Source organism: Leuresthes tenuis, unplaced genomic scaffold (assembly GCF_036924035.1).
Source record: "Leuresthes tenuis unplaced genomic scaffold, fLeuTen1.0.hap1 SCAF_6, whole genome shotgun sequence".
Lineage (NCBI taxonomy): Eukaryota > Metazoa > Chordata > Actinopteri > Atheriniformes > Atherinopsidae > Leuresthes > Leuresthes tenuis.
Window position 1 is genome coordinate 18,258,563 of NW_027325360.1, and position 23,265 is coordinate 18,281,827.

General features: G+C 41.1%; 2 protein-coding genes across 7 annotated transcripts; both read left to right on the plus strand.

The window, feature by feature from the left end:
- Positions 1-321: 321 nt before the first annotated feature.
- On the plus strand, positions 322-13,334 carry morc2 (MORC family CW-type zinc finger 2). 4 transcript variants are annotated; one of them, XM_072388003.1, is made up of 29 exons: positions 322-374; positions 799-855; positions 993-1,154; positions 3,555-3,608; positions 3,721-3,755; positions 3,848-3,916; positions 4,029-4,119; positions 4,214-4,322; positions 4,633-4,792; positions 4,909-5,020; positions 5,160-5,285; positions 5,375-5,454; positions 5,542-5,624; positions 6,768-6,853; positions 7,247-7,387; positions 7,467-7,621; positions 8,119-8,247; positions 8,337-8,442; positions 8,595-8,727; positions 8,817-8,900; positions 9,230-9,460; positions 9,553-9,816; positions 10,681-10,800; positions 11,114-11,171; positions 11,265-11,403; positions 11,487-11,654; positions 11,760-11,853; positions 12,066-12,254; positions 12,370-13,334. In XM_072388003.1, the coding sequence occupies exons 3-29, from the start codon at positions 1,087-1,089 to the stop codon at positions 12,436-12,438; spliced, it is 3,153 nt and encodes a 1,050-aa protein (XP_072244104.1). In that variant the 5' UTR covers positions 322-374; positions 799-855; positions 993-1,086; the 3' UTR covers positions 12,439-13,334. The 4 variants fall into 4 exon arrangements, with proteins under 4 accessions (XP_072244104.1, XP_072244106.1, XP_072244107.1 ...); XM_072388005.1 differs by having other exon boundaries at positions 12,066-12,245; XM_072388006.1 differs by lacking the exon at positions 10,681-10,800.
- A 997-nt stretch (positions 13,335-14,331) lies between these two features.
- Positions 14,332-22,939, plus strand: LOC140309933 (acyl-CoA dehydrogenase family member 11-like). Of its 3 annotated transcripts, XM_072388009.1 has the most exons (15): positions 14,336-14,455; positions 15,061-15,359; positions 16,078-16,301; positions 16,378-16,477; positions 16,953-17,070; positions 18,658-18,800; positions 18,904-19,056; positions 20,833-20,927; positions 21,020-21,119; positions 21,205-21,345; positions 21,430-21,522; positions 21,585-21,692; positions 21,795-21,966; positions 22,124-22,190; positions 22,292-22,939. In XM_072388009.1, the coding sequence occupies exons 2-15, from the start codon at positions 15,078-15,080 to the stop codon at positions 22,404-22,406; spliced, it is 1,911 nt and encodes a 636-aa protein (XP_072244110.1). In that variant the 5' UTR covers positions 14,336-14,455; positions 15,061-15,077; the 3' UTR covers positions 22,407-22,939. The 3 variants fall into 3 exon arrangements, with proteins under 3 accessions (XP_072244108.1, XP_072244110.1, XP_072244109.1); XM_072388007.1 differs by having other exon boundaries at positions 14,332-14,455; positions 21,205-21,522; XM_072388008.1 differs by lacking the exon at positions 14,336-14,455 and adding an exon at positions 14,582-14,822 and having other exon boundaries at positions 21,205-21,522.
- Positions 22,940-23,265: the final 326 nt, after the last annotated feature.

Below are 23,265 nucleotides of genomic sequence, written 5' to 3' on the forward strand. Positions count from 1 at the left end.
CTTCGCATTTCACAAAATACAAGTTAAGCTGACTGTAAAATTAAGTACTGAGGACTGATCAACAACACACGTAGGTGTTGGGATACCAATTAGGATTGCCAGGTGAGAGTTTTCCTTTGAGCTTTTGATCTATATTTTGGCGCCACCATAAACTGGTACACCGTGAGATCTCCGGTGCACGGGTATGTCAACTTGTGTACGTAGGAAGATGCCTCGTCCAATCATCGTAAATAATCTTCAGATAGTGCTTTTCTATTGGCTAATTGTTAGAAAGTAGAGGTGGGATTTGTGGAGAGTAGCAGAATCAGTTGTCGACGTTGAAGAGCGGATTCAGCGCGGCCTGTAGGGTTGTTTCATACCAAGGAAGCGAAAACGTAAGGCTACAAAGTATTTGAATCCCCTTTCAGTGATTATTATACAAGTGCATTGCAAATTGTAAATTCGTTGTCACATGACACGAGCCTCCAAATCGTGAGAAATGTCTTGGATGGGCTAATGTTAGCTCAACGTCTCCACAGTGTGAGGCTAGCTAGCCATCGCTTCTCACAAACATTATGTAGAAAACGTTAATGTCCGCTAGCTACTAGCCTGACCTTACCCATTTGTAACATTTGCTGCATAATAAAATATTATTGTAATATACTTGAGTCTAAACATGTTTAAGCATTGATTCACATAAAGCCAGCTTGACCAGCAACTGCCTTTTGGACAGAAACACGCACGTTAATGCCTTCACACTCAACACTGTTCCCAAAACGCTCTTTGCTCTTGTCACAACATTTTGTTGTTCTCACACAGGCCTCCCACGTGGTACATCGGTGGTAGTTTTGCCTGCAGGGAGTCCTTTAATAGAGCGTGAGTGTGTCTTTTGACATTTTAGAAAATGCCCCAACTAGACAGTGTCACTTCTTTCCCAGGACGCTAGTTAATGAAGTACGAAACTGCAGGTTAAGACCTATTATAGGTGATTTGTTTTTCTCTGTCTCTCCTAGGATGAAAGCTCTTGACTAGATCTTGGGCTCTGGTCTGTCGGGAACAAGACAAATAAGAGACCAGGAAGGATACGGGCAGTAACTGCGAAAGGCCATGGCCTACTCCAGCTATAGCAACCTGAGCAGAGCTCAGCTTACCTTTGAGTACCTGCACACAAATTCGTAAGTACCACCTTTCCTATCATTGGTATCTGCTTATGAGCTTCATACTACATCAAAAAGCATTGAAAATAGTGTTGAGCTACAGGTGCCCAGTTTCACGTGGATTCAACAACTTATATTAACTCACCTGAGTTGAGGCTTTTACAAGACTCACACTGTAGTGGGCTGAGAAGGTAAAGCCTCACATTAAGGCTTTTAGAGGTGCACTCCAACGCTGTAACTATCATTTGTATAGTTTAATCCTGTTTAACCTCATATTTATTAGTTGCGTTTAATGCTACTTCGCAATCTTAGACATAGAATGGAACAGAATAGAAAAATACTTTATTTTATTTTAGCAAATACGGCGTAGTCCGCACAGTCTATATAACATTATAGTAAATTTGTCGCCTCTTTCAACTTATTTATTGTCTGAGCAACAGTGGCTGTATGCCAGGATGAAAATCAAAAGACGTTTACAGGTTGTTTTAACTGGTACTGGTGCACAGGATAACACATTGTGATCTTAAGCAATGCTGTCCAGCCATTCAGGTATTTTTCATCACAAGTTTCTTTTGAGTTAGTGATGCAAAGGCTTGTGGAACTTATCATAATTTGGCTCTTGTCATAAATGCTCCTGTATTTTGGTCTTGTCTTGAAGTTTATGCTTATTGGTGTTTTAAAGAGTTCTGATTGGCTTCTTCTGGGTGTTTACCATTTTTTTTCAGTGCAGACATTTAGATGTATAGTCCTCCAAAACACACTGACTCTAGGGGTGACACTACATTCTGATTTGATACCGATTGGTTGGTTGAAAGTTCACTTGAGCTGGGTGGAACCAGGAGAGGCTGACAGCAGCCAGTTTCATAACAAAGGACATAAAGCAACAAGATCTTAAAGGCGAAGAAGTATAGGTGTAAAACTCGGACCAGAGCCACAAGGGACAGGCGTCATTATTTAACATTTAGTTTCACCATCACACAGCAGATCTTTGTCCAGAGCAAATAGGGTGAGCAGAGTTAAAGCAACAGTAACAAAACCAAAACCTCTAAGACGAGCAGTATTCCTCTCCATATAGAAGCAGATATGAAGATATCTCTGTCAAGACATGATTGGAACCATACTGCCAAAGGCTCGATTGTACTTAGATTTATGACAGTGGTTGTTTATAAGCTCATAAAAATAGTTACCTCTCACTTCACCTCAAGAGACTTTGTGCTCCCTTACCTCAGTGCTTTCCACTGTAAATGAAAGGAGAAACTATAGAGAACACTTAATAGTTATTTTTTTCCATCCATTTGGCTCGACTGCCATGGAAAAAAAAACCTCCCTTTTGCTACATCAGAATAATGGTGATGAAAACAATGGAGTAGGAAAGTTGCATGGCGTTATTTATTTACTAACGCAGTCGCTACACTTGTACATCTGCTGCTTGTAAACGCTTTGATAATGATTTAAAGACATACCCAAAACTACTGTTTCATTCATGGCAATGCTAGAAGTTCTTTTTCTGTACACTAGTAAAGTGAAAATGCACATCTGCTGGGTTTATTTCATGATACTTTGTCTGCACGCGTCTTCAGAGCTCTTCTACATTCACCAAAAGTTGGCTTTTTATTGTAATATGCAGGTCATTGTCTGCTGTGAAGCTCACAGTTTCGATCGTAATGTAATTGCAGCCGAACTGGACATTTTCCTTTGTATCTGCAACCAAAATTACGATTTAAAGAAAAAAAAAAAAAAGTAGAATTTTATACCAAAACCAGAAATCTCATTGGCTCGTCTCAATGTTGGACAGTGTGATTTGAGCATATATGGCACCTGACAAATTTCTGTTTGCTTCTGGTGGAACTTGTTAAAGAAATGCTTCAACACCCATCCCCACACATGCATATACACACACCGACTCTCCCTCCACCACAGCGTTTGTTAAGTCTTTGAGTTCGTAGTCATCACTTCCACATGCTGTGGCTGATGTGTACGCACCCTCAGCCCAGACGCAGCTAGATAAGTAAGAAGAAATGCAAGCTGTGGCTGAGGGGTGGTACAGTTCTGCAGAGAAATGCACCTCCACACACTTACATTGTGAGACATGCGTTTGAAGATATATTCTCCCTGATGGCTGCATTGTGATCCCCGCAACAGTGGTTTGGAGCAGGAAAATGCTGAATTTTAATCATTTGACCGCCCTCCTGAAAAACAGACTCTCTGTATTTACATTTAAAGTGTCAGAATTGCATCTGATTGGCAGCTGCAGCTCAACAGGCAGCTAAGACTTGTTCTGAATATCGCTGTATTTTTGGTGCTTTTTTTTTTTTTTTTTAAGAAAAAATAAAAGTAAGATACATTTTTGTTTGTTTGGTTTTTTTTCTTGCCATATTAGTTGTCTTTGTATTGAAATAATTCATGATATGTTTTCAGGACTACCCACGAGTTCTTATTTGGAGCCTTGGCTGAGCTTGTGGACAACTCAAGGTACCCACAATGATTTTCAACAAAGTATTTACAAAGTGTTTAGCTTCCTCCACCAACAGCTACATCTTTCGTGTGAGTGTAATGTTGCGACATGGTTTTATTTCTTCGACAGAGATGCCAGTGCCACGCGAATAGACATCTACACAGGTACGCTTAAAAGAAACCTGCCAGCTGAATCCCTTAAAGCCTTCACAGTCGGTGCTCTTACTCTTTCTTTTACCTCTGTGTTGTTCTGACAGAAAACAGAGCTGGGCTGCGTGGCGGGTTTATGTTGTGTTTTCTGGATGATGGTATTGGGATGGACCCTAGTAAGTATGACTTAGTAACAAGAGAAATAAATGTTAAACTAGTTTTATTTCTTACCTTGTGTCTGGCGCTGCTGATGTTTGCTGGTGATGTGTGTGTGTCCTCCTTTATTAGACGAGGCGATGCATGTCATTCAGTTTGGAAAATCAAACAAACGCTCTCCAGAGTCCACTCAGATTGGCCAGTATGGAAATGGTTTGAAATCGTAAGTCCCTCATCAAATCCTGGTCTCGTAATCATGCATTTGGCACACTAGGTTTTTGACAGCCTCGCGTGCTTTTTAAACCTTTTCTCTGCAGGGGCTCGATGCGAATCGGGAAGGACTTTATCTTGTTCACTAAAAAGGACAATGCACTGACTTGCCTTTTCTTATCAAGGACTTTCCATGAAGAAGAGGGACTTGATGAGGTTAGAGTTTACTCTTTTGTTGAACGTTTGACCGTAGGATGTGTTTTATTTTTTGTTTTTGCTGGGTTTTTTTCCCCCAATGATCTGATTGATTTAGAAATAAACTGCGTTTTCATTCGGGAAGAATTGCATGAAAATAAGAATTGTTTTTGTTACCATTTAGAACGATCAGTTTGTATCTCAAAATGCCACAGGTCAACCTCTGTGCCCCTCCTCCATGCTGCTACAGTAGCCCAGAAGGGACACATCACATACTAGGTCTACGAGCACTTGGCATTAATGCTTAAGCTTGTTGATGCTCTTATCTCAGGTGATCGTACCTCTCCCCTCCTGGGATCTGAAAACCAAGGAGCCGCTGACTTCTGATCCTGAGAAGTATGCAATAGAGACAGAGCTCATCTTCAAATACTCACCGTTTAAAAACGAGCAGCAGCTGATGGAGCAGTTCAACAAAATAGAGAGCAGCAGCGGTGAGCTCATCGTCTTTGTCACGTTCATTCATTCAAAAAGAGCTCCGATATTGACCTTTTGCGAATGGCATGTTTTTTTTATTGATCGTTGTGTCCCTTTGTGTTTTGATTAAAAGGTACACTTGTGATCATATATAATCTGAAGCTGATGGACAATGGAGAACCAGAGCTGGATGCAGAGACGGACCACCAGGACATACTGATGGCCGGTATGCCTGTTGAAGGAGTGTAAGTTTGGTCATTGAATTGCAAAATGACTTTGTACAGCTGTCTAGTAAAGAGACCACAGCGTTTGGTGAAAGGAATTGGGTTTTGTACCAATTGCATTTGTCAAAAATGTTCTGAACACTGGTCGTACCTTTCACAGGAAGCCAGAGAGGAGGTCATTCAGGGCATATACTGCCGTTTTGTACATCGACCCACGCATGAGGATTTTCATCCAGGGACATAAAGTGAGGACTAAGAGACTCTCCTGCTGTCTTTATAAACCAAGGTAAAATAACGTCCTTGTGTACATTGTTGAACTTTTAGTTTTTTGTCCGAGTGACCAGACTTTTGATTTTTATTCTGGTTTTTTGAAAGGGTTTATAAATACACATCCACTCGTTTCAAAACCCGTGCGGAACAAGAAGTGAAAAAGGCAGATCACCTTGCAAAGATCGGTAAGTCAGCGGCGTGTTCTGTTGATTAGATTTTATTTTTTTCTTTTGTTTTAAGTCAACTTGACTTTGTTTTGCTCGGTATTTCAGCGGAGGAGAAGGCCAGAGAGGCAGAGAGCAAGCGAATAGCAATGGAGGCCAGATTAGGACAGGACTTGTCAAAAGACTCACGGGTAAGGCAAAGAGGCTGTTTTGTCTCCAATTTTCAAACGCTGATTTATCTACGTGAACAGGGTTGTAGGGACTGCTCTCATTCGTTATTATCATCTGTCCTCAGTGATCGATCACAAGTGGGTGTGTGTTCGTACCTGGTGTAACAGTGTGTTCCCACATGTTTAATGTGTAACTACCTGTGATCGGATGTGTATCCAAGGCTAAACACAAAGCCTTCATCATGTCAGCTGAGCAACGAACGGGTCGTTAGCGTTCAGTAACATGTTTTAGATTCACCCGAGTCTCATTCAGGCTAATCCCCGAAGGATTTACAAACCTTTAATTTAGCTTGGATATGTAGTAGATGTGATATGAGAAAGTAATGAAATAAATTGAATTATGAATTATAAACCTCGGGTCCCACCCGGCTGTTTCTGAAACTTCTACTGGTGCACAGTCCCAGAAATGCTTTACAATGGTGTTAACTGCGTATTTTAATCATGAAATGTCACTTATTATTTACAAAACTACCATATATACACGTTTAAAAGGTTAAAAACCTCATTTTCATTCGTGGGGATCTGCATAATAACATATAAACTGCTGTGCAATAAAAGAAACAAAAGCATTTGGTTGGTGCTCATCTCATCTTCATCCGTTATTTGTGATACTTAAAGCTGGAAAACTGCTTCCGAGTATTTAGTTTAGGGTCTAAGGATAGTAATTAGATCCCTTAACGTTAATCTGGAAGGTGAAAGCACTTTTTAAAGCAGCAGCAGTGTTTTGGTTGTCAACCAGGATTTGTTTAGCAAACCAACAATAGTATTTCAAAGTCAGTTCTTTTACAAACAGGAAGCTTGTCTAAAGATGTCCGAAATGATTGAAGAGTCCATCTTGATAAGTTCACCTGAAGACATTGAAGAAAGGATTGATTCGAAGCCCATCTTCTGACATGTTAATTTCTCTTTAAACCGACCTCAACTGGGATGTTCTTTGATGATTATTGTGACTAATTTGAGCTTATACCTGCTCTACTGTCACAAGCTTTACACTTAGCTCTCTTGATCTAAGGTGTTTTTTAAGGGTAATAAGACGGGAATAAGTCATTTAGGTGTTTTGATGAATATCTGACTGATGTCTCCCTCATTCTTTTGTCCCTTTAGGCAGTTCTGAGGAAAGTTCAGGATTCGGCCATGATGCTGCGAAGAGAGGCTGATTTAAGAAAAAGGAATCTTGAAGCCAAACAGAAGTATGTTATTTTTATTTAATTGTTTTTTTTCAAATGAGACTCAATGTTATTTAATACTTTTTATACCAATGTTGTGTTAACCTCGTTAATTTTTAGCGTTTGATAGTTGTTTCCTTTGTACTACAAGTGAAATAAGCGCTGCTTTAAAATGAATGCAGGCTTGTTGTTTGGTGACAGAACTCAATCAGAAACTTTGTTTATTACTCAGCACATCTTATTTTTTAAAAGAAAAGTCTACTCCTACTGGCTGATGGCTTATAAAAAATAGTATATTTTCTTGCCTTTACTAGAATGATCTGTGAACTTTGCTGTCCTGAGCTACAAAAAGATCAGCCAAACATTTTGAATCGCTGTCTGTTTCTTTTCTGTCTCCAATTCTTTCTTGTTCCTCAGGGCGTTAAAGGAGCCAAAGGATTTAAATTTTATATTTGGGGTGAATATTGAACAGAGGGACCTGGATGGGATGTTTGTGTACAACTGTTCACGTCTCATTAAGATGTATGAGAAGACGGGGCCTCAGTTGGAAGGAGGCATGTAAGTAATAGGCACAAAGACAGAGTGGTAGAATTCTTCAGTGTAAACGTCCAATAATAATGTGCTTTGTGTGTTCAAGGGCGTGTGGTGGTGTGGTTGGAGTTGTCGATGTCCCATATTTGGTTCTGGAGCCTACGCACAACAAACAAGACTTTGCAGACGCTAAAGAGTATCGACACTTACTGAAATCCATGGGGGAACATTTAGCACAATACTGGAAGGACACTAACATTGGTAAGTTTACCAAGGATGGAAGCGGTCACATGAGCTGTGAAGCTTGACCTCTTCACCTCCACACCCCTGGGGATTTTCTGCAGGTCCAACGATTGGTAGATTGAGTGGATGATTGGTTTGTATAATCAAGTTTCTGTTTCTGTTGCTGTCGCTCGATCTAAAACCATCTTCCAGGAAACGTGCAAAAGGCTTCCAGTCATCTGGCACGAAAGGTTTTGTGTTAATAAAATGTGTCAGGAAAAGTAGTAATTCTCTTAAAATCTTAATTAATACACGTCCCTACCTGTTGATACAAGCGGCATCAACAAGTCAAGCTTCCAGAGAGGGAGAGAAAGTGATAGAGGAAGCGTTGAATCAGAACTCAGCTGCTATCAGAAGGAGTAAGAATATAACGAATAAAAACAAGACACTTCAGCCATACAGCAACTTGTTTCTGTTTCTTTTTAACAAACCTTTGTTGCCGTATGAAATGTTGGTTTACTGTCGTTGTTGTGCAGCCCAAAAAGGCATCGTGAAGTTCTGGGATGAGTTTGGATATCTGTCTGCCAGCTGGTCTGCACCTCCATCATCAGAGTTGAGATACAAGAGACGTCGCGCAATGGAGATACCACTCACCATTCAGTGTGGTGAGCTGCTCTCATGCTCGCACCCGCAGTCCACCGTAGCTCAACAGAGTAACAGCTTGTGACTAACTGATCACGCATTTTATTTTTAGATAAATGTTTGAAGTGGAGAACGCTGCCTTTCAAAATGGATGCAGTGGATAAACGTTACCCAGACAGTTGGGTGTGTCTCATGAACCCCGACAGCAAACAGGACAGGTACACAAACAGTGAGCTTTTATTGGAGTCGTCTGTAGACTTTTTGTTTGTTCTGTAGTATTTGTTGAAATGTTCATACTGCACGTGTTCTGCATGCCCATTTTGTCACTAGTGTCGTGGAATGTAGTGTCTCTATAAACTTGTGTTTTTAGGTGTGATGCTCTCGAACAGAAACAGAATTTACCATCTGGTGTCTTAAAGAAAGACAAACAAACAGCCGAGGACAAACAGAAGGAGTTAGCAGAGAAAATCAAACAGCAGCAGGAGAAACTAGATGCCTTGCAGGTATCTCCTTCATTTGTTGCCGTTTCCTTTCTGTACATTTCGTCTTTTGTGTATATCTGGACATAAGTATTTTTGTTTCTTTTAATCAGAAAACCAGCACAATCAAATCTGCGGCAGATGTAAAAAAGCTACCCCTCGAAGTCAGCATGAAACCAACAGAGAGCTCCTTTCAGGTATATGTTCCCCATACTGTTGTCAAATTTGTGACTAATCTTAGATCATTTTGTTGGAACCACAGAAAAGTTACTGCACTCATCAGAAATATTCTAAAATGATGTTTTTATTCTTGGAAGTAAACTTATACTGGACTTAAAAAAAAAAAAAAAACTTTAAAAAGTCATTTAAGGTCACAATATGCTTTCATTAATGACAGAAATATTAAAGGAATGAGTGTGTGCCTCTAGCGTGAACTGAGGAGGCCTTATAAGCACTTACACTGCTGTTAGTGATGATCTTTTTCACCCAAAGTCTCGTTCTTTCCTTCTCTGTGTTGCTTATTCAGACGACTCGGTCATCTGAAAGGTCCATAACTCGCCCGCGCTCCCCACCGCTCCCAGCTCACCTAAAAAATGCCCCAAGTGCTCCTCTAGCGCGTACAGCTTCTCAGCGCCCCACACGAGCGCCCGCACCCCCACCCCCACCACCTAAAGTTGAACCATCCAGGTCCAGAGCTGCAGCAAAGCCTTCTCCCAAAGCCACAGCCAAAACGCCTCCACCCAGCCGCAGCTCACGAGTAAGTTAAAGGTTTGAGGCGCTCCAAAGTTTTCCTGGTGAAGGTGTTTGATTGAAAATTGTATCAAATGTTCATAACTGTCTTTTCCGCAGGCCTCTACCAAAGCATCATCTGTCAAATCAGCAGCTGCTGGACAGCGCAAGAGAATAATTGAGCAAGAAGAAAGTGAGGAGGAGGAGGAAGAGGAGGAGGAGGAGGAGGAGGAAGAAGAAGGAGAAGGAGAGCAGGAGGAAGACAGTGAGGAAGAGAGTGAAGAAGAACCACAGACAAAGAAATCCAAGATGGCCGCTGCTGCTAGCAACCGTGGTAAAGTGGTGGAGAAGGCCCCCCCTCCCAAACGTGGCAAGTTGGACGAGGTAAACAAACAATGCTCATGAGAGTAGATCCTTCTCGGTGTCTGGTAGAAATGCAGATTTGTAATGAGTTTTGCTCTGGAGTCTTATCTGTTGAAATGGTCGACAAGTAAAGAGAACAGCCTCACGCTGAGATCTGCTAGAAGGTGGAGTCGGGCCATCCAACCTCGCCCACATCTAAGTCAGCCATCAGTCCTATAACATGTTAGCTATCACTGCTGTTTTGGTTCTGCCCATAAACACCACAGTTTTACCACCACCGGTAAACTTCTACACTAAAGGTTCATTACAGTCACAATGTGTCTGTATTCACTGAAGGCCCTAAAACACAGAAGATAAACCAGGGCTACAAATGAAAGGCGAGCCGTATTCCCCAACTGTCGACTGTTCATGGTAATCGTTTTCCAAATGCTGGTGATGATTAAGAAAATGATTTATTCAAACTTCTGTATGACGGTAGTTTGACAGTATAGGTGTAACAATGGGATTATTCTGGTGTAATATTGTTATTACACAAAGTGCTGTGAGGTGGGCTCACCCAGGAGTTTATATGTAAAGATTAAGCTAAGCGGTAGCTAAACAGTTAAATATGATCAGCCAAGTGGGATGTGGGTGGAGTTTGATTATCCAATCGCTGGTGCAGCGGCACAATTGCATAAAGATGGTGAACTCAAGGTAATGGCGTGAGAACACATGTCCATCCTGTGGACATTGCATTTTCTGATTGTGTGCTATTGTGTTTCTCGGACAAATCTTGATTGCATTTGTAAAAACTGCAGTGAACGCTGCTTAATTAGCCTGCCGTGTTGGAGGATCCAACCTCCAGCTGAACCACCAATCAGAACCCGTCTGCTGTTGACCTTGCAGGTTAAAACACAATCTCAGCCTGAGAAGAAAGGAGTTTCTACTCCTGCACGGCAGCAACCATCCACACCAACCTCTGTTCTTAAATCCATTTCCACGCACCAGGAAGGGGCTAAAGAAAAGGTAGCTTTATTGGTCCCGCTATCTGCTATTCTCAGATAAAAGTGGGATGCATCTGCTCTCTCAACTTCTAACAATCAGTAGAACTCATCTTTCAGCTCCTGTTGGTGTTTTTTTTTATGTTAACATTAACAGTTCTCTCTTTGAAATTGAAGCATTTCCTCGACACTTCTTTTCAAGTGAGCATGCCATCCTTTCCTATTGACTGAGGTCACTTTGGGGCCTCTTACAAGGATTAATGATGATTTCATCACTCCACCCTCTCTGTGAAGCACTTGTCCCGCTGCTGTAGTGGTAAAAGTTGTTGTATTTTCAGGCACCTGAGAAAGCTCCACAGAAGGAACCAGAGTCTGACACTAAAAACGCTCAGAAAGGTGAGATGATGTATTGCTCTAATTGAATATTACAGACAAACAAAGAGGATTTTCAACTTAATGCTCTGTCTTCTTCTCCTTTCCTTCTGACAGATAAGGGTCTGCTGGTTGAGGTCCGGGTCAATAAGGAGTGGTACACTGGCAAAGTCATCGCCGTGGAGGCGAATAAACAGAATATTCGCTGGAAAGTTAAATTTGACTACGTACCAAGATCTACCCCTAAAGACCGATGGTGAGATGCCATATTAAGATCGCTGTATTCTAAACCTATTTTGTTTGACAGATGAATAATGTCCTAAACGTTTCTCTGTAAAGGGTGTTTAAGGGTAGTGATGAAGTTCGGCTGATGCGGCCGCCGTCTCCAATCTCTCAGACGCCTGACACCCAACAGGAGACTGAGAAAGGTCCAGCACCCATGGAGCCAGACACCACTCAGCCTGGCACCAGTCGCGAGGTGACTGACAGCCTGGTCACCATGCTGAGGTGAGCTAGTTTTCAAGAATTTGTAGCGTTACAACAAAAGTTTCAGTCATTCTTCCCTGGAGTCTGCTAATGCTGCTGTGTTTGCTGTGCCGTTCATGTTTCCAGGACAATGCTACGCTACTTCTTCCCTCCCGCTTTTCGGATTCCTAAGGATGATGTTAACAGCATGACAGCTGAGGAGCTGGTGACCTTTCCCTTGGTGAGATGAGTAATTCAGGATTTCCCAGATTGTTCCTTTACCTGAAGATCGACAAAATTTAGATCAGTCAGATGAGTCTCGTAAGGAGAACTAAATCTGAAAGGAAATGTTTGTCGGCTGTGCACATTCAAGATGATGATCACATGATCGTCTTTATTTGGTATAACACCAGTCTTTGTTTTTTTTATTTATTTTTTTTATCCTCTGTTTAGAAAGAGTATTTCCAGCAGTATGAGTCGGGTCTCCAGTCGTTGTGTAATTCATACCAGAGCAGAGCTGATGCCCGGGCCAAAGCTGTGGAGGAGAAGAGCAACAGCACTGAGCTCAAACTGAAGGAGGCAGACGAGAAGCTCCAGAAACTACGGACAAACATTGTCGCACTTCTGCAAAAAGTACAGGAAGTAAGACTTGTTATTCTGTCCTGCACATTATTTTACAAATGAATCATTTCCAGAAAGTGAATAATTATGTCTTTTGTTTGTGCAAAATAATGTACATGTCTTTTTACGCTTTTAGGACATTGATATAAACACAGATGATGAACTTGATGCCTACATAGAGGACCTCCTTACCAAGGGTGATTAAAGAAGTCCCAGAAGAGAAATATAACAGAATGGAAGATGTACATAAATGACTTGATGCTGTCCAGCCGTCTTATGCTTGTAACTCCCCAAGGACCCTTGCTTTTGTGCATTTAGCTGTGAAATATTTGGGGATGTTTTCATTTCTTGATCCCTTCCCTTGTTAAATCATAAGTTAGATTTATTTCGTCGTTGTTTAGCTTCTTGGCCTGTGGTTTTCCTTTTAGTCCATTTTATATACCTGCTTATAGACTGAGTGTTTATCTATGTTTAAAACACCTATCCCAGCTGAACTTTGGAGCAACTTTGTGTAGGTTTAATGTATGCAATTTTTATTTTTTTTGTTTTGTTTTGTTTTATATGGTCAACTTACGTGACAGGTTAACATTTGTTGCCCGTTTTGGTCCTCCATCGGGTGAGTATTGCACCGCTGTGAGTGGCAACGCTCTATACTCGGGCTTAACTGGTTTGTGCTCTTTACTTAAACTTTAACTTTTATTTTTGTACACTAAAAAAAACCAAACAAACATCAGTGTTGCCCTTCATCTCCCTACATCCTGGTCAGTGAAGCAAGTTGATCTTAAGCAGCTGTGTGAGATTCTACATCCACATACATGTACTACTTACTGGGTTTTATCAGTATATTCCCTCAGATCCACTCTATGTTTAAGCTATGACTGTCCAGTGTTTATTTTTAGAATAAGACACCAATCTTAGTTCATTGCAGAATTGTATGTTCATAATTATTCAGTGCCTGTCTCCTTCTTTTTGCAAAGATTTTAACATGTCACGAAAATGTTTTATTAAACGGTGCATGCGTTCAGTCTTGTTCTGATTGGAACAAAAGATGCTGTATTTTTGACAAATCTTAGACAATAAAACAGGTTCAGCAACACTTTACTTTGACACATCTGTCTGATGATGTAAAAACAGCGTGAGGCTGTAAAAACATTTGGGGGTTTTTTTGTGTTAAGAGCATTCAATTTTTTAGCTGAAGTCGTCATTTATGTGTCTTCTGACAACCCAGACCGAGTTTCCTGTGAAATACTTGCAACAAATTTTCTGTTAGACAGGTTCAGGTGGAGTGATACAAATTGTAACTTAAATGCGAACAAAGAACGGGGGGGGGATTAAGAGGTAAAAGCTCATCCACAGTGAAAGAAAAGGTGATTTACTTTTGCTACTGCCTGGAAGAGCGTGCACTAAGGAGGTCTCACAGACTTGGACACTTGGTGTGATGTAACAGGCGTTATTTTTGAAGATAACTGCAGGAAATGAATTTTAAAAAGATTAATTTCAGTTGTGAACTATCTGGCAGATCTATTGTCATCATGCAAATCCAGGTTTTGGTGCAGGCAACTGATGAAATAACCTGTCAGTAATGTCAAGAAAAGTTAAAAAAAAATTAAACGCCAACAACATTCACGTGTACTTAGCCTTAATCTTGTGTACAGTGGAGCAGAGGGCGGCATGTCTTTAGGTCCCAAAATGATTAAATTAGCGCCTACCTCCATCTGTAAATTATTAGTCTTTGTGGTGAATATTTTTAGGTTGTTAACTTTTATTTATACAGGTAAAATCTCATTGAGACCAAGTGTCTCATTTACAAGAGAGAACTGTTCCGGATAGGCAGCAGCAAAACACAAAGTTACAGACTAACTGACCGTACATGAGACAAAACACGAAATATAGGATAACTAATACAAGCTGCCAAAGTACAAATGAAAAATAACAAGTTAAGTACATGTGCAGACCCCCACTGACTGTCTCAGTCAGCCTTCCCACAAGTAATTTGAAGTCCCTTAGCGAAATAAAGTATGTAGTGACGTAATATGTAATTTCTTCTATGATATTTGGTGTTCTTCGGCTTGAATAACCTTTAAAATCAGGAGTGTCATCGTGCAGGACTTGTGAGTGTATTTGCTTGTAACATTAAAACACTTGAACCGTTTGAACCAGCTCGACTTCAGTTTTGAAGGCGACATTTTGTTGCCATAAAAACACTGCTGGAGTGGCATTAGGTAAGGCTGCTTCCTCAGCTTTTATATTGTTAAAGTTTTAGGTTTGGCGTGGATATAGTTCAGTGTCAAAGAAGACGGTCCATTTAAAGTTGCGTAAAGTTTTTACTTATAGGGCACTTCGTGAACAGCTTCGTTGAAACTGCTTCGTGTTGCACTGAGGTTGTTTACTGCTGTGTTGTTGGGTTTTTAGAGAAAATAGCACGTCATGAAGCAGAGCTAGGCTGACTGTCAGCTTAACTTCTCTTTGTCTGCATGAGACACAGAACTGGTTATCACTTTTTAAAATTAGTAAAACACGAACATCTGCACAAAATGACCAACGGAGCTGAATGAACTTTCACCCACTCCTGCGATCGTGGGTCTGGACGTAAGCTGTTTACATATTATTACAGAAGACTGTTATTGTCATTGAACTAATAAAACTAATGGCAACTAGAATTGATAGTGAATCATGAACAAGAATACATTTAAAGCGGGGCGGGGGGGTAAAATTAAAAAAATTAAAATTAAGTAAATAAAAACCAACAGTCCTGAAGAGGAGCTCATCCTGTAAATGACTGATGGGTGCTTCTTTTAACAAAATTGTTTTCACTCCCTTTGTCCAGAAAAGAGATCTGGAGCCATGTCAGTGTGTTCAGCCCTTCTGAACAGACATTTAGCTGGAGGCTGCCACAGGCTGCAGGGTGGTGCTGCCCGGACACTTGTCCACATCAGATCAGCCAGTGTAGCTGAGGCCGGCACAAGAAGATCTGATGAAGATCAACTGTGGGAGGCAGCAGTGGGTTATCCACCATTCACCAGAGCCAGGATCGGCTCCTTCTTTCAGGAACGACCAGTGCTTAAGAACCCATTTCTGGAAGATGCCTTGCTCGGAGCTTATCTGAGGAGACACCTGCCCCAAGAGGTATACCAAATAGAAACGACCCAATGCAACGCTAATTTTTGTTCCTCTTTAGTTCTTTAGAAAAGATTCCAAATTAGTAGCTGTATAGGAAAAGGAAAGGGGCTCCTTGAACTGAAATGTAGTCTTCTAATCTTGTGCCAACAAGCAGTAGGTCCAGTATTGATCAACAGAAAAAGGAGAATATATGTCGTAAAGAACCTACTGAACCTAAACTTTGCCCACATATTTTGTCACATTTATTAAATTTAACCAAATCTTCTTATGTGTGGCACATATTTACACTTTAGTTTTTTTCCTCGCAAGCAATTTTCCAAGTTAAAACACTCACCAGTCACAAAGAAAATTCAAAACATCATTTTAAACCAAAAGCACTTGAATTTGAGACGGCTAAAACAGCTGAGCAGGATACTTCCTCTTGAGCAATTAAAGTGAGATTTTATTGATAATCTAGATCAGGGATGTCAAACTCCAGTCCTCAAGGGCCGTTGTCCTGCAGGTTTTAGATATTTCCCTGCTCCAACACACCTGATTGAGATCAATGCCTCATTAGCTGGTTTGTGCAGACTGTAACAATGTTTTGAAGAGATTCAATTCATCTGAATCAGGTGTGTTGAACCAGGGAAAAATCTAAAACCTGCAGGATAGCGGCCCTCGAGGACCGGAGTTTGACATCCCTGATCTAGATTATTATTTGTGTTTACTTTTGTTTCGTTCTCAGGCAGTTTTCTCAGATTTAAGAGCATTCGGGGAGCGTGTGGCAAAAGAAGTGGACGGGTGGGGTAGGGAGTGCGAGGCCAACCCTCCACGGCTGGTGCATTTTGATCCCTGGGGTCGGAGAGTTGACCATATTGTGACTTCTGCGGCCTGGAAACGCATGAAACACCTGTCTGCACAGGAGGGACTGGTTGCCATCGGCTATGAGAGATCATTTGGAGAATGGAGGTTCGTCTGTAATGCAGTTCAAGAACCCATTTTTGTCCATTTCTGTTTGGACTCATTTAGTTTTTGTGTGTCCCAGCCGTGTGTACCAGATGAGCAAGTTGTATGTTTTCTCCCCCTCGTCCGGTCTCTACACCTGCCCTCTGGCCATGACTGATGGAGCTGCCAAAGTCATTCAGGTGGGCTCACACAAGTCAAGCTGACATGCCGAGCAAAAGCCAGCTGCTGTTTTTCACTCACATCCAAAGAAAAGGAAAGGTGAATGGAAAAGGTGAAAAGAATTGAAGAAACTTCTGCTAATACACAAACGTTTTGCCGCTTATTTGAGATTTTGTGACTTTCTTAGATTGATATCACATCCAGGATATTACCGAAGACAAAACAACCTGCAACCTGATCACTTAAATCTAAAGTCTTGTTACAAAAGCACTTGTGCATCACAGAGAGAGTGATGTGCAACATAATGTAGAAAAAATTCCCGCCTGTCATCCAAACTTGAATTTAATACGTACATTAGAAAGTCAAACTTAGGTTTCCACATCAGCACACTGTGCCTTTCTCACTGATGAACTAGGATTTTTAACTAGTGGATGTATTCATATTGTTTACTTATCAGTTAAGCTTAATGACAATTGTCTGGCTCTGTATGTGAAGTCCATGGGTTTATCGTGGCCGGTAGAAGAGGCTTTCAGTCGCTTGACCACCCGACAGCCCGAACGTTTCTGGACATCTGGACAGTGGATGACGGAGAGACAAGGAGGATCAGACGTGGGTGAGTAGTGACACTTACAACTAGCCCATTTGAACCAGTGTCACCTGCATTAAGTGCACTGTGTGTAGCTGACAGAGTTGCAGCTCATCATTGAGGGATGGCCCTCATTTACAATGACACCAGGTAACACAAATCACAACACAAGTCACAGCGTAAAGGTAATATTTGAAGATAGCTGAAACCTTTGTGTGAAAATCCGGAAAAACTATACAAAACGATCAATCAATACATGCAAGCAATGGAATTTGTGCTTAAAAATAGAAAATATTCTTATTGAACAATTACAGTCACAATAATACTTGCCAATATTAATTCAGAATGATCAAGGGCCATCAAGGAATTAATTTTCATTGTGTTTTCTAAGGAGCCCCACGAGACTGGATCATAAGCTCTTTTTCCAAGCTTAGTACAGACCTGAGGCTCTTTTGATAAAAGCCAGTCATTTGATGTAGTCATGCATGGTCCAGAGCACCAGTCTAGAAATGTCGTTAAATATGAAGGTAGTTTTTCATAAGGGCTTTATAGAGTAACAGTAGTGAATGTTTTTCACATCTCATAGCCAGAGAACTTAATCCCACTTTTTCATAAAGTCATGAGTATTACAAGCCTCCCCACTAATAAACCTGTGAGTGGAATGATGAACCAAATCCAAGAGCATGAAGGTTTTGTCTTTATGTCTCAATCAGTCCGTCTACAACAGGGGTCGGCAACCCACGGCTCTTTCATCCTTGTGCTGCGGCTCCGCGTGGCTTGGGAAAATAAATGAAAAAGTATCCAATTGAAGTGTGTTTTATTTGTGTTCGTTTTTTTTTTTTTTTTTTGTAGTTCTAAACTGGAAGATTATTGTGATCTTGAAATGTTAGAATAAAATGATATTTTATATTTTTCGTTGCTCAAAGTATGTGTCACACTCGCCGAATATAAAAATAATATGCCCGACAAAACGCTGTGCATTTATCGAGACTTTCAACCCCACGTATGGAGAAATGTAGGAAAAGAAAAATATCTGAAGAAGAAACTCTAGACTCTAGTTGTTCATACAAAGCGTAAAGGTGAAAAAACATTATCTTCAGTTTAGATGTCAAAAAGTATTTGCGGCTCGCAGTGTTTTCTTTTCCGTGGTCCAAATGGCTCTTTGAGTGTTAAAGGTTGCCGACCCCTAATCTACATGATATCTGGACGTGAGTTTTCCCAAATTCCAAGATATTTATGTTCTTCAGCACTATCAGTATTGCATTTTTGGCTTGCAGTTAAATTAAAATGAGCGCGCTCATCAACTCTGTCCCTGAGGAACTACATATACTTAGTTTCCGTCATTAAAAACTGATATGATGCTATTGTGAATTGTGAAGAGAACTGGACTTAAACCCAAACTTTACGGGACACCTTTGGTTTTTGATTTGCCAGTTTTTTAAGATTTCACAAAGTGAAACTGAGGAAAATGTCATTGTATTTATCAGTCTTTGATGTCCCGTTTTATTTTTGTCGTCCCGTTTTATTTTTGTCGCACGAGTTATGTTTACAAGAAATACTTTGTTTAAATACTCTCACAGCCACTGCTTTCTGTTTGCTTCTCATTGTGCTCAGCTAGCGGTACAGAGACGGTGGCAGTTCCCCAAACTGACGGCTCGTACAAACTGCACGGCTTCAAGTGGTTCACGTCTGCCACGGACGCAGACATGACTCTCACACTGGCCAGAGTGCAGGACAGAACAGGAGCAACCACAGCGGTGCAGCTGACTTCTTTCCGTCCTTCTGTCCTCTGTCACCACACGTAATGACTGGCTTGTGGAATGATTTTGCTGACTGTGTGTGCTTGTCTCTTTGTCACAGGGTAGCAAGGGTTTGTCTCTTTTTTATGCGGAGGTGAGTCGAGATCCGGATGGCCAGCTGAGGGGCATAGAGGTTCAGAGGCTGAAAGACAAGCTGGGAACTCGACAGATGCCGACTGCTGAGTTACTGCTGGACGGCCTGCCTGCATACAGGGTCCGTTACATGGATACGGTCATTGTTTATTACAGTAACGATTAACTGCCGTTTCCTTTTATGGCGTTTTGATGGTCAACGGCTGTGTGAGGAAAAAATGTTCAGCTCACTTTGTTTACACCAACATGCTGTGTGGTTCTGCTGTTATTCTGCTAAAAATTCACACTGATCTTGTTTGACAGACCTCTGCAACAAAAAGCTGCTGAAAAGTAGAGGCAAAAACTTAAGACTGGCAACACTTTATAGGTTATTTTGTCATTTTTGAGATGCAGAAAACAACTTTTGTTTTACCCCACTAACTAAGAAAATCGTTCAAACACCAGCAGCATCTGGCCAGATGGTGTGATGTCACGAGCTGTGAATGGTAGCCCAAGACTTAAAGGAGGCCAATCATGCTTATTTCTATTTTTTTTTTAAATTTTTTTTTAGCTTTTTTATTCTGCGAGAGTAGAATAGCATGATTGACAGTTCAGATGTGTTCAAAGACATGCAGCTGAGGTCGAAGCAGGCTATATTTCCTCTTAGGAGCTTATTGTCTTGTGGTTGGTCAGCTTCTGGAGGCCTGTCAGGACTTGTGAGCGCAATCCCAAATTTGAACCGAGTTCGGAAAACAAACAATTGTATTTATTACATAAGTGGCATAATTCCTCCTCCTTGAATAGAAATATTAACTCTGGACAGCACAGAGATCTGGGGACTTGTTTACAAAAGTTTGACGTATTTTCATCATTTTATTTTCAGTGTAGAATCACCTAAAAAGAGCAGCCCTTGTTGTGTTTTCTTTACCTTGGAGGAGCTCTTTGGGGAGTGTGTCATGTTACGCCGTGTTTCCACTTTAGCTCACGAAAGACTGATAAAACATTGGTTCTGGAGAGGGTCTTTGGTGTTGTTACCTTCTCTAAATCTAACCATGGCTCAGAGGAACCCATGCATGTGAAGTACCACTAAACAGCAACCGTTCTATGACAGCTTACTGCAGGATTCAAATCAGCCTCTCCCTTAAGGAGAACCCATAAAACTAAAGTAATGATACCAAAACTAAAAACAGGACTGCCAATAAATTCCACTTTTACCGATATGTAATAGAAAACACGGAGTGTTGCAGACGGAGAGAGGCCAGCTTTCCCGTCCCTCAGAAGAGACGGAACAAATTTATAGCTAACAGTCAGTAGTAATAAATGTGAGGGACAGTTACCTGAAAATAAGTTATACATAATGAATTTTTTTAAAACATTTTTTGCGGCCACAACAGGTTATCCTGTATGTTTGGAATGGTAAGTTAAGGAGGAGTTTTTCACTTGGTTGCGCTCTGCAACTTTGCCTCGAGATATCTCTAAAATCCTACTCAGCGCCCTTTTAAACTGTTTGAGGGCAGGACTAACTCAGCCAGAAAGACCAGCAACGTGAAACACTGAGCTGAAAGAAGTTAGGAGCTGTGTCAGTAATTCGCAATATAAACGACTTTGTTTCGCCTTGCATTTAGTTTTTCTTTCATCTCATCTGTATGAACAGTTTCTGTGTTGGTCAAGTCCAGACTACAATACACAGTCCAATGCACAGTTTAGGGAAATGTCCAGATACTAGAAAAAGGAGAAATGAAGAGAAAATGTCCTTATTGGGAAACTTTCCAAAGGAGTTTTCACTGCTTATTGATAGACACACCAAATGTGTCTTTTAGTATACGACAAACAAGTAACCAATTTTCCATCTAATTATCATCAGTATCAAATGTTTCAAAATTCTTGACATCCAAATTTGTTTTCTTTCCAACAACAGCTCTCGGAGGAAGGGAGAGGGGTTGCCTCTATAGCGAACATGTTAACCATAACCAGGATCCACAACAGCGTCTCTGCAGCAGCTGCAATGAGAAGGCAGGACATCCCTCATTCTACCCACTGCGCTGATCTCTAAAAGCACGCGATGAATAAGAGTAAATAATGTGTGTATTTGCTCACTTTCACAGGGTGCTCCAGTTGGCCCGTGACTATGCCACTCGCCGCACTGCCTTCGGAAAGCCTCTTAAAGACCACCCACTGCACATGCAGACTCTTGCAAGGATGGAAGTAAGCTAGCAGTGGGGGTGTACAAACTGCTCATTCTATTATTTCCCAAAATGTCCAAATTGCCGCTTGTTCCTGACCTGGACAGGTGGAGACTCGCGGAGCCTTTCTTCTGGTGATGGACGTGTGCCGTCTGTTGGGCAGAGAAGAGAGTGGCCTGGCCAGCCAGCTTGATGCAAACCTCCTACGTCTGCTGACCCCTGTGGTCAAACTGTACACTGGGAAGCAGGTGTGCGCCTTGTGCAAATGTGAGAGCGGATTTGTATTGAGATGTTCTGATTGTTTTTGTGTTTTCATGTTGCGGTTGTCTCAGGCGGTAGCTGTCGTGTCAGAGGGTTTAGAAAGCTTTGGCGGACAGGGCTACATCGAGGACACTGGGTTGCCTGGCTTACTCCGTGACTCCCAGGTGAGGTTGCTACTTTAGACTTGCCAACTCGCTGTTGAAGCTCAAATTTCTTACTTTTCTAGGTATTGAGTATTTGGGAGGGAACTACGAATGTTCTGTCCCTGGATGTGCTGCGCTGTGTGGCTCGTAGCTCAGGCATGGTGCTTCATGCTTACTTCACCCACGTCAAGGTACGAAGTTGAGAGCAGATCTTGTCTAACAAGTTCCCTGATTGTAATTTGAGATGGAGCTGAACAGGAATGTGAAGTGCACTTGTTTTAATTTCGTTGTAGTCGCTGCTTGCAGAAGCCTCGACCACATCCTCACTCGCTCCAGCTGTGAAAGCTGTCGGCAGCGCTTTGTCTGAACTGGAGGAGTTTGTTCAGTCAGCAGCTACCAGACCACCCAGCTACCTGGCACTAGCAGCCAGAGACCTGGCATACAGCCTGGCTCGCATCTATGCAGGTGGGTGCTACAAAAGCACAAATTGACAAATAGATGCAACAGAAAACTGATCACTCGAGGCATTACCTTGTGCCGATAATATTCTTTTAAATAGGCCAAATTACATTTCATTACGTTGACCTGCCTGCACCTCACTGGAGTCTCTGTATGTTAACAGGTGCCCTTCTCATCGATCATGCTTGTTGGACAGGAGCCTCTCCACATGACACCTACGCAGCTCTCAGGTTCAAAACAGAATAAAACAAAAAAATAAAAAAATCCCCCAAAAAATAAAACACAAAATTGACGTTCGTTCAACATATATATTTCCATTTTCCCTCATCAGGTGGTGTGAACAGGACTTGTGTCTCGTGGCAACTAAACAGCACAGAGGCTGCTATGACTCCAGCGCTGCGCCACTCGATGCTGCATTGGTCTATGAGCAGCCCACTCAAAGCTGAATGATCATTGAAAACTGATACATTTATGGCTCAGCTTCAACTACTGAGCCCCAGTCTAACACAGTGGTTTGAATTTCCCTGAATTTTACATTCTTAAATGATTTTTGCTTGACTGAGATCATGTTTTTGTTGAAAATGAAATTTCAGTCCAGTAAAAGCTGAACAGTGATACTGAGAATGGGCTCCCAGATATAGTTTATTTCTATCTTTGCTTTGCATTTGCATCAGATTTCGCATTGATATTTGCCAATAAAGTTCTTGTGTTTTTTTACTGCAATACATATGTAGCTGTAGACTGATGTTTGCAGTAAATCATCCACAGGCTGATGTCTGCGTTCAGACAGGAATTTTTAAGCTTTCCATTATTTATCTGGCATCTCCTTCTTTTACACTGTATTGAGAGTAATTATGTTGTGTCATGAACCTAATACAACAGTGCGGCCAGTTGTTGGTTCACAATTTTCTTTAAAAGTAAAATCATAAAGAATGTATGTAAAGAAAAACATTTGAATTGCTGTAGATAATAAAGTCATATTTTTGAATTTCTCTCTTGTTTTTATATTTTAGGGATGGGACGTAATGAAGTACACTTACGTAAATGCTGTACTTTTGAAGAACACTTTGATAGCTGTGCGTGTTCTTGTGACTTGTGTACTTATACACAAGTAATACTTTTACTCCACAACAGTTCACAGGGAAGTACTGCACTTTTGCTCACTACAGATTAAATCAACTACAACAGATTTAGTTTTTAGTAACTTACTTGTTACAATAAAAATCTATGAAGCGATGGTGAACTATTTGTTACAGATTTACTACAAGAATATTTCAAATAATGGCCAGAAAAAAACAAATATTG

Coding starts and splice junctions, on each gene's coding strand:
- morc2 (XM_072388003.1), top strand. CDS start 1,087: ATGGCCTACTCCAGCTATAGCAACCTGAGCAGAGCTCAGCTTACCTTT. Junction 6,854..7,246: donor AATCTTGAAGCCAAACAGAA/GTATGTTATTTT, acceptor CTTGTTCCTCAG/GGCGTTAAAGGAGCCAAAGG. Junction 9,817..10,680: donor AACGTGGCAAGTTGGACGAG/GTAAACAAACAA, acceptor TTGACCTTGCAG/GTTAAAACACAATCTCAGCC.
- LOC140309933 (XM_072388007.1), top strand. CDS start 15,078: ATGTCAGTGTGTTCAGCCCTTCTGAACAGACATTTAGCTGGAGGCTGC. Junction 19,057..20,832: donor ACGGCCTGCCTGCATACAGG/GTCCGTTACATG, acceptor TTCCAACAACAG/CTCTCGGAGGAAGGGAGAGG. Junction 21,967..22,123: donor CCTGGCTCGCATCTATGCAG/GTGGGTGCTACA, acceptor GTATGTTAACAG/GTGCCCTTCTCATCGATCAT.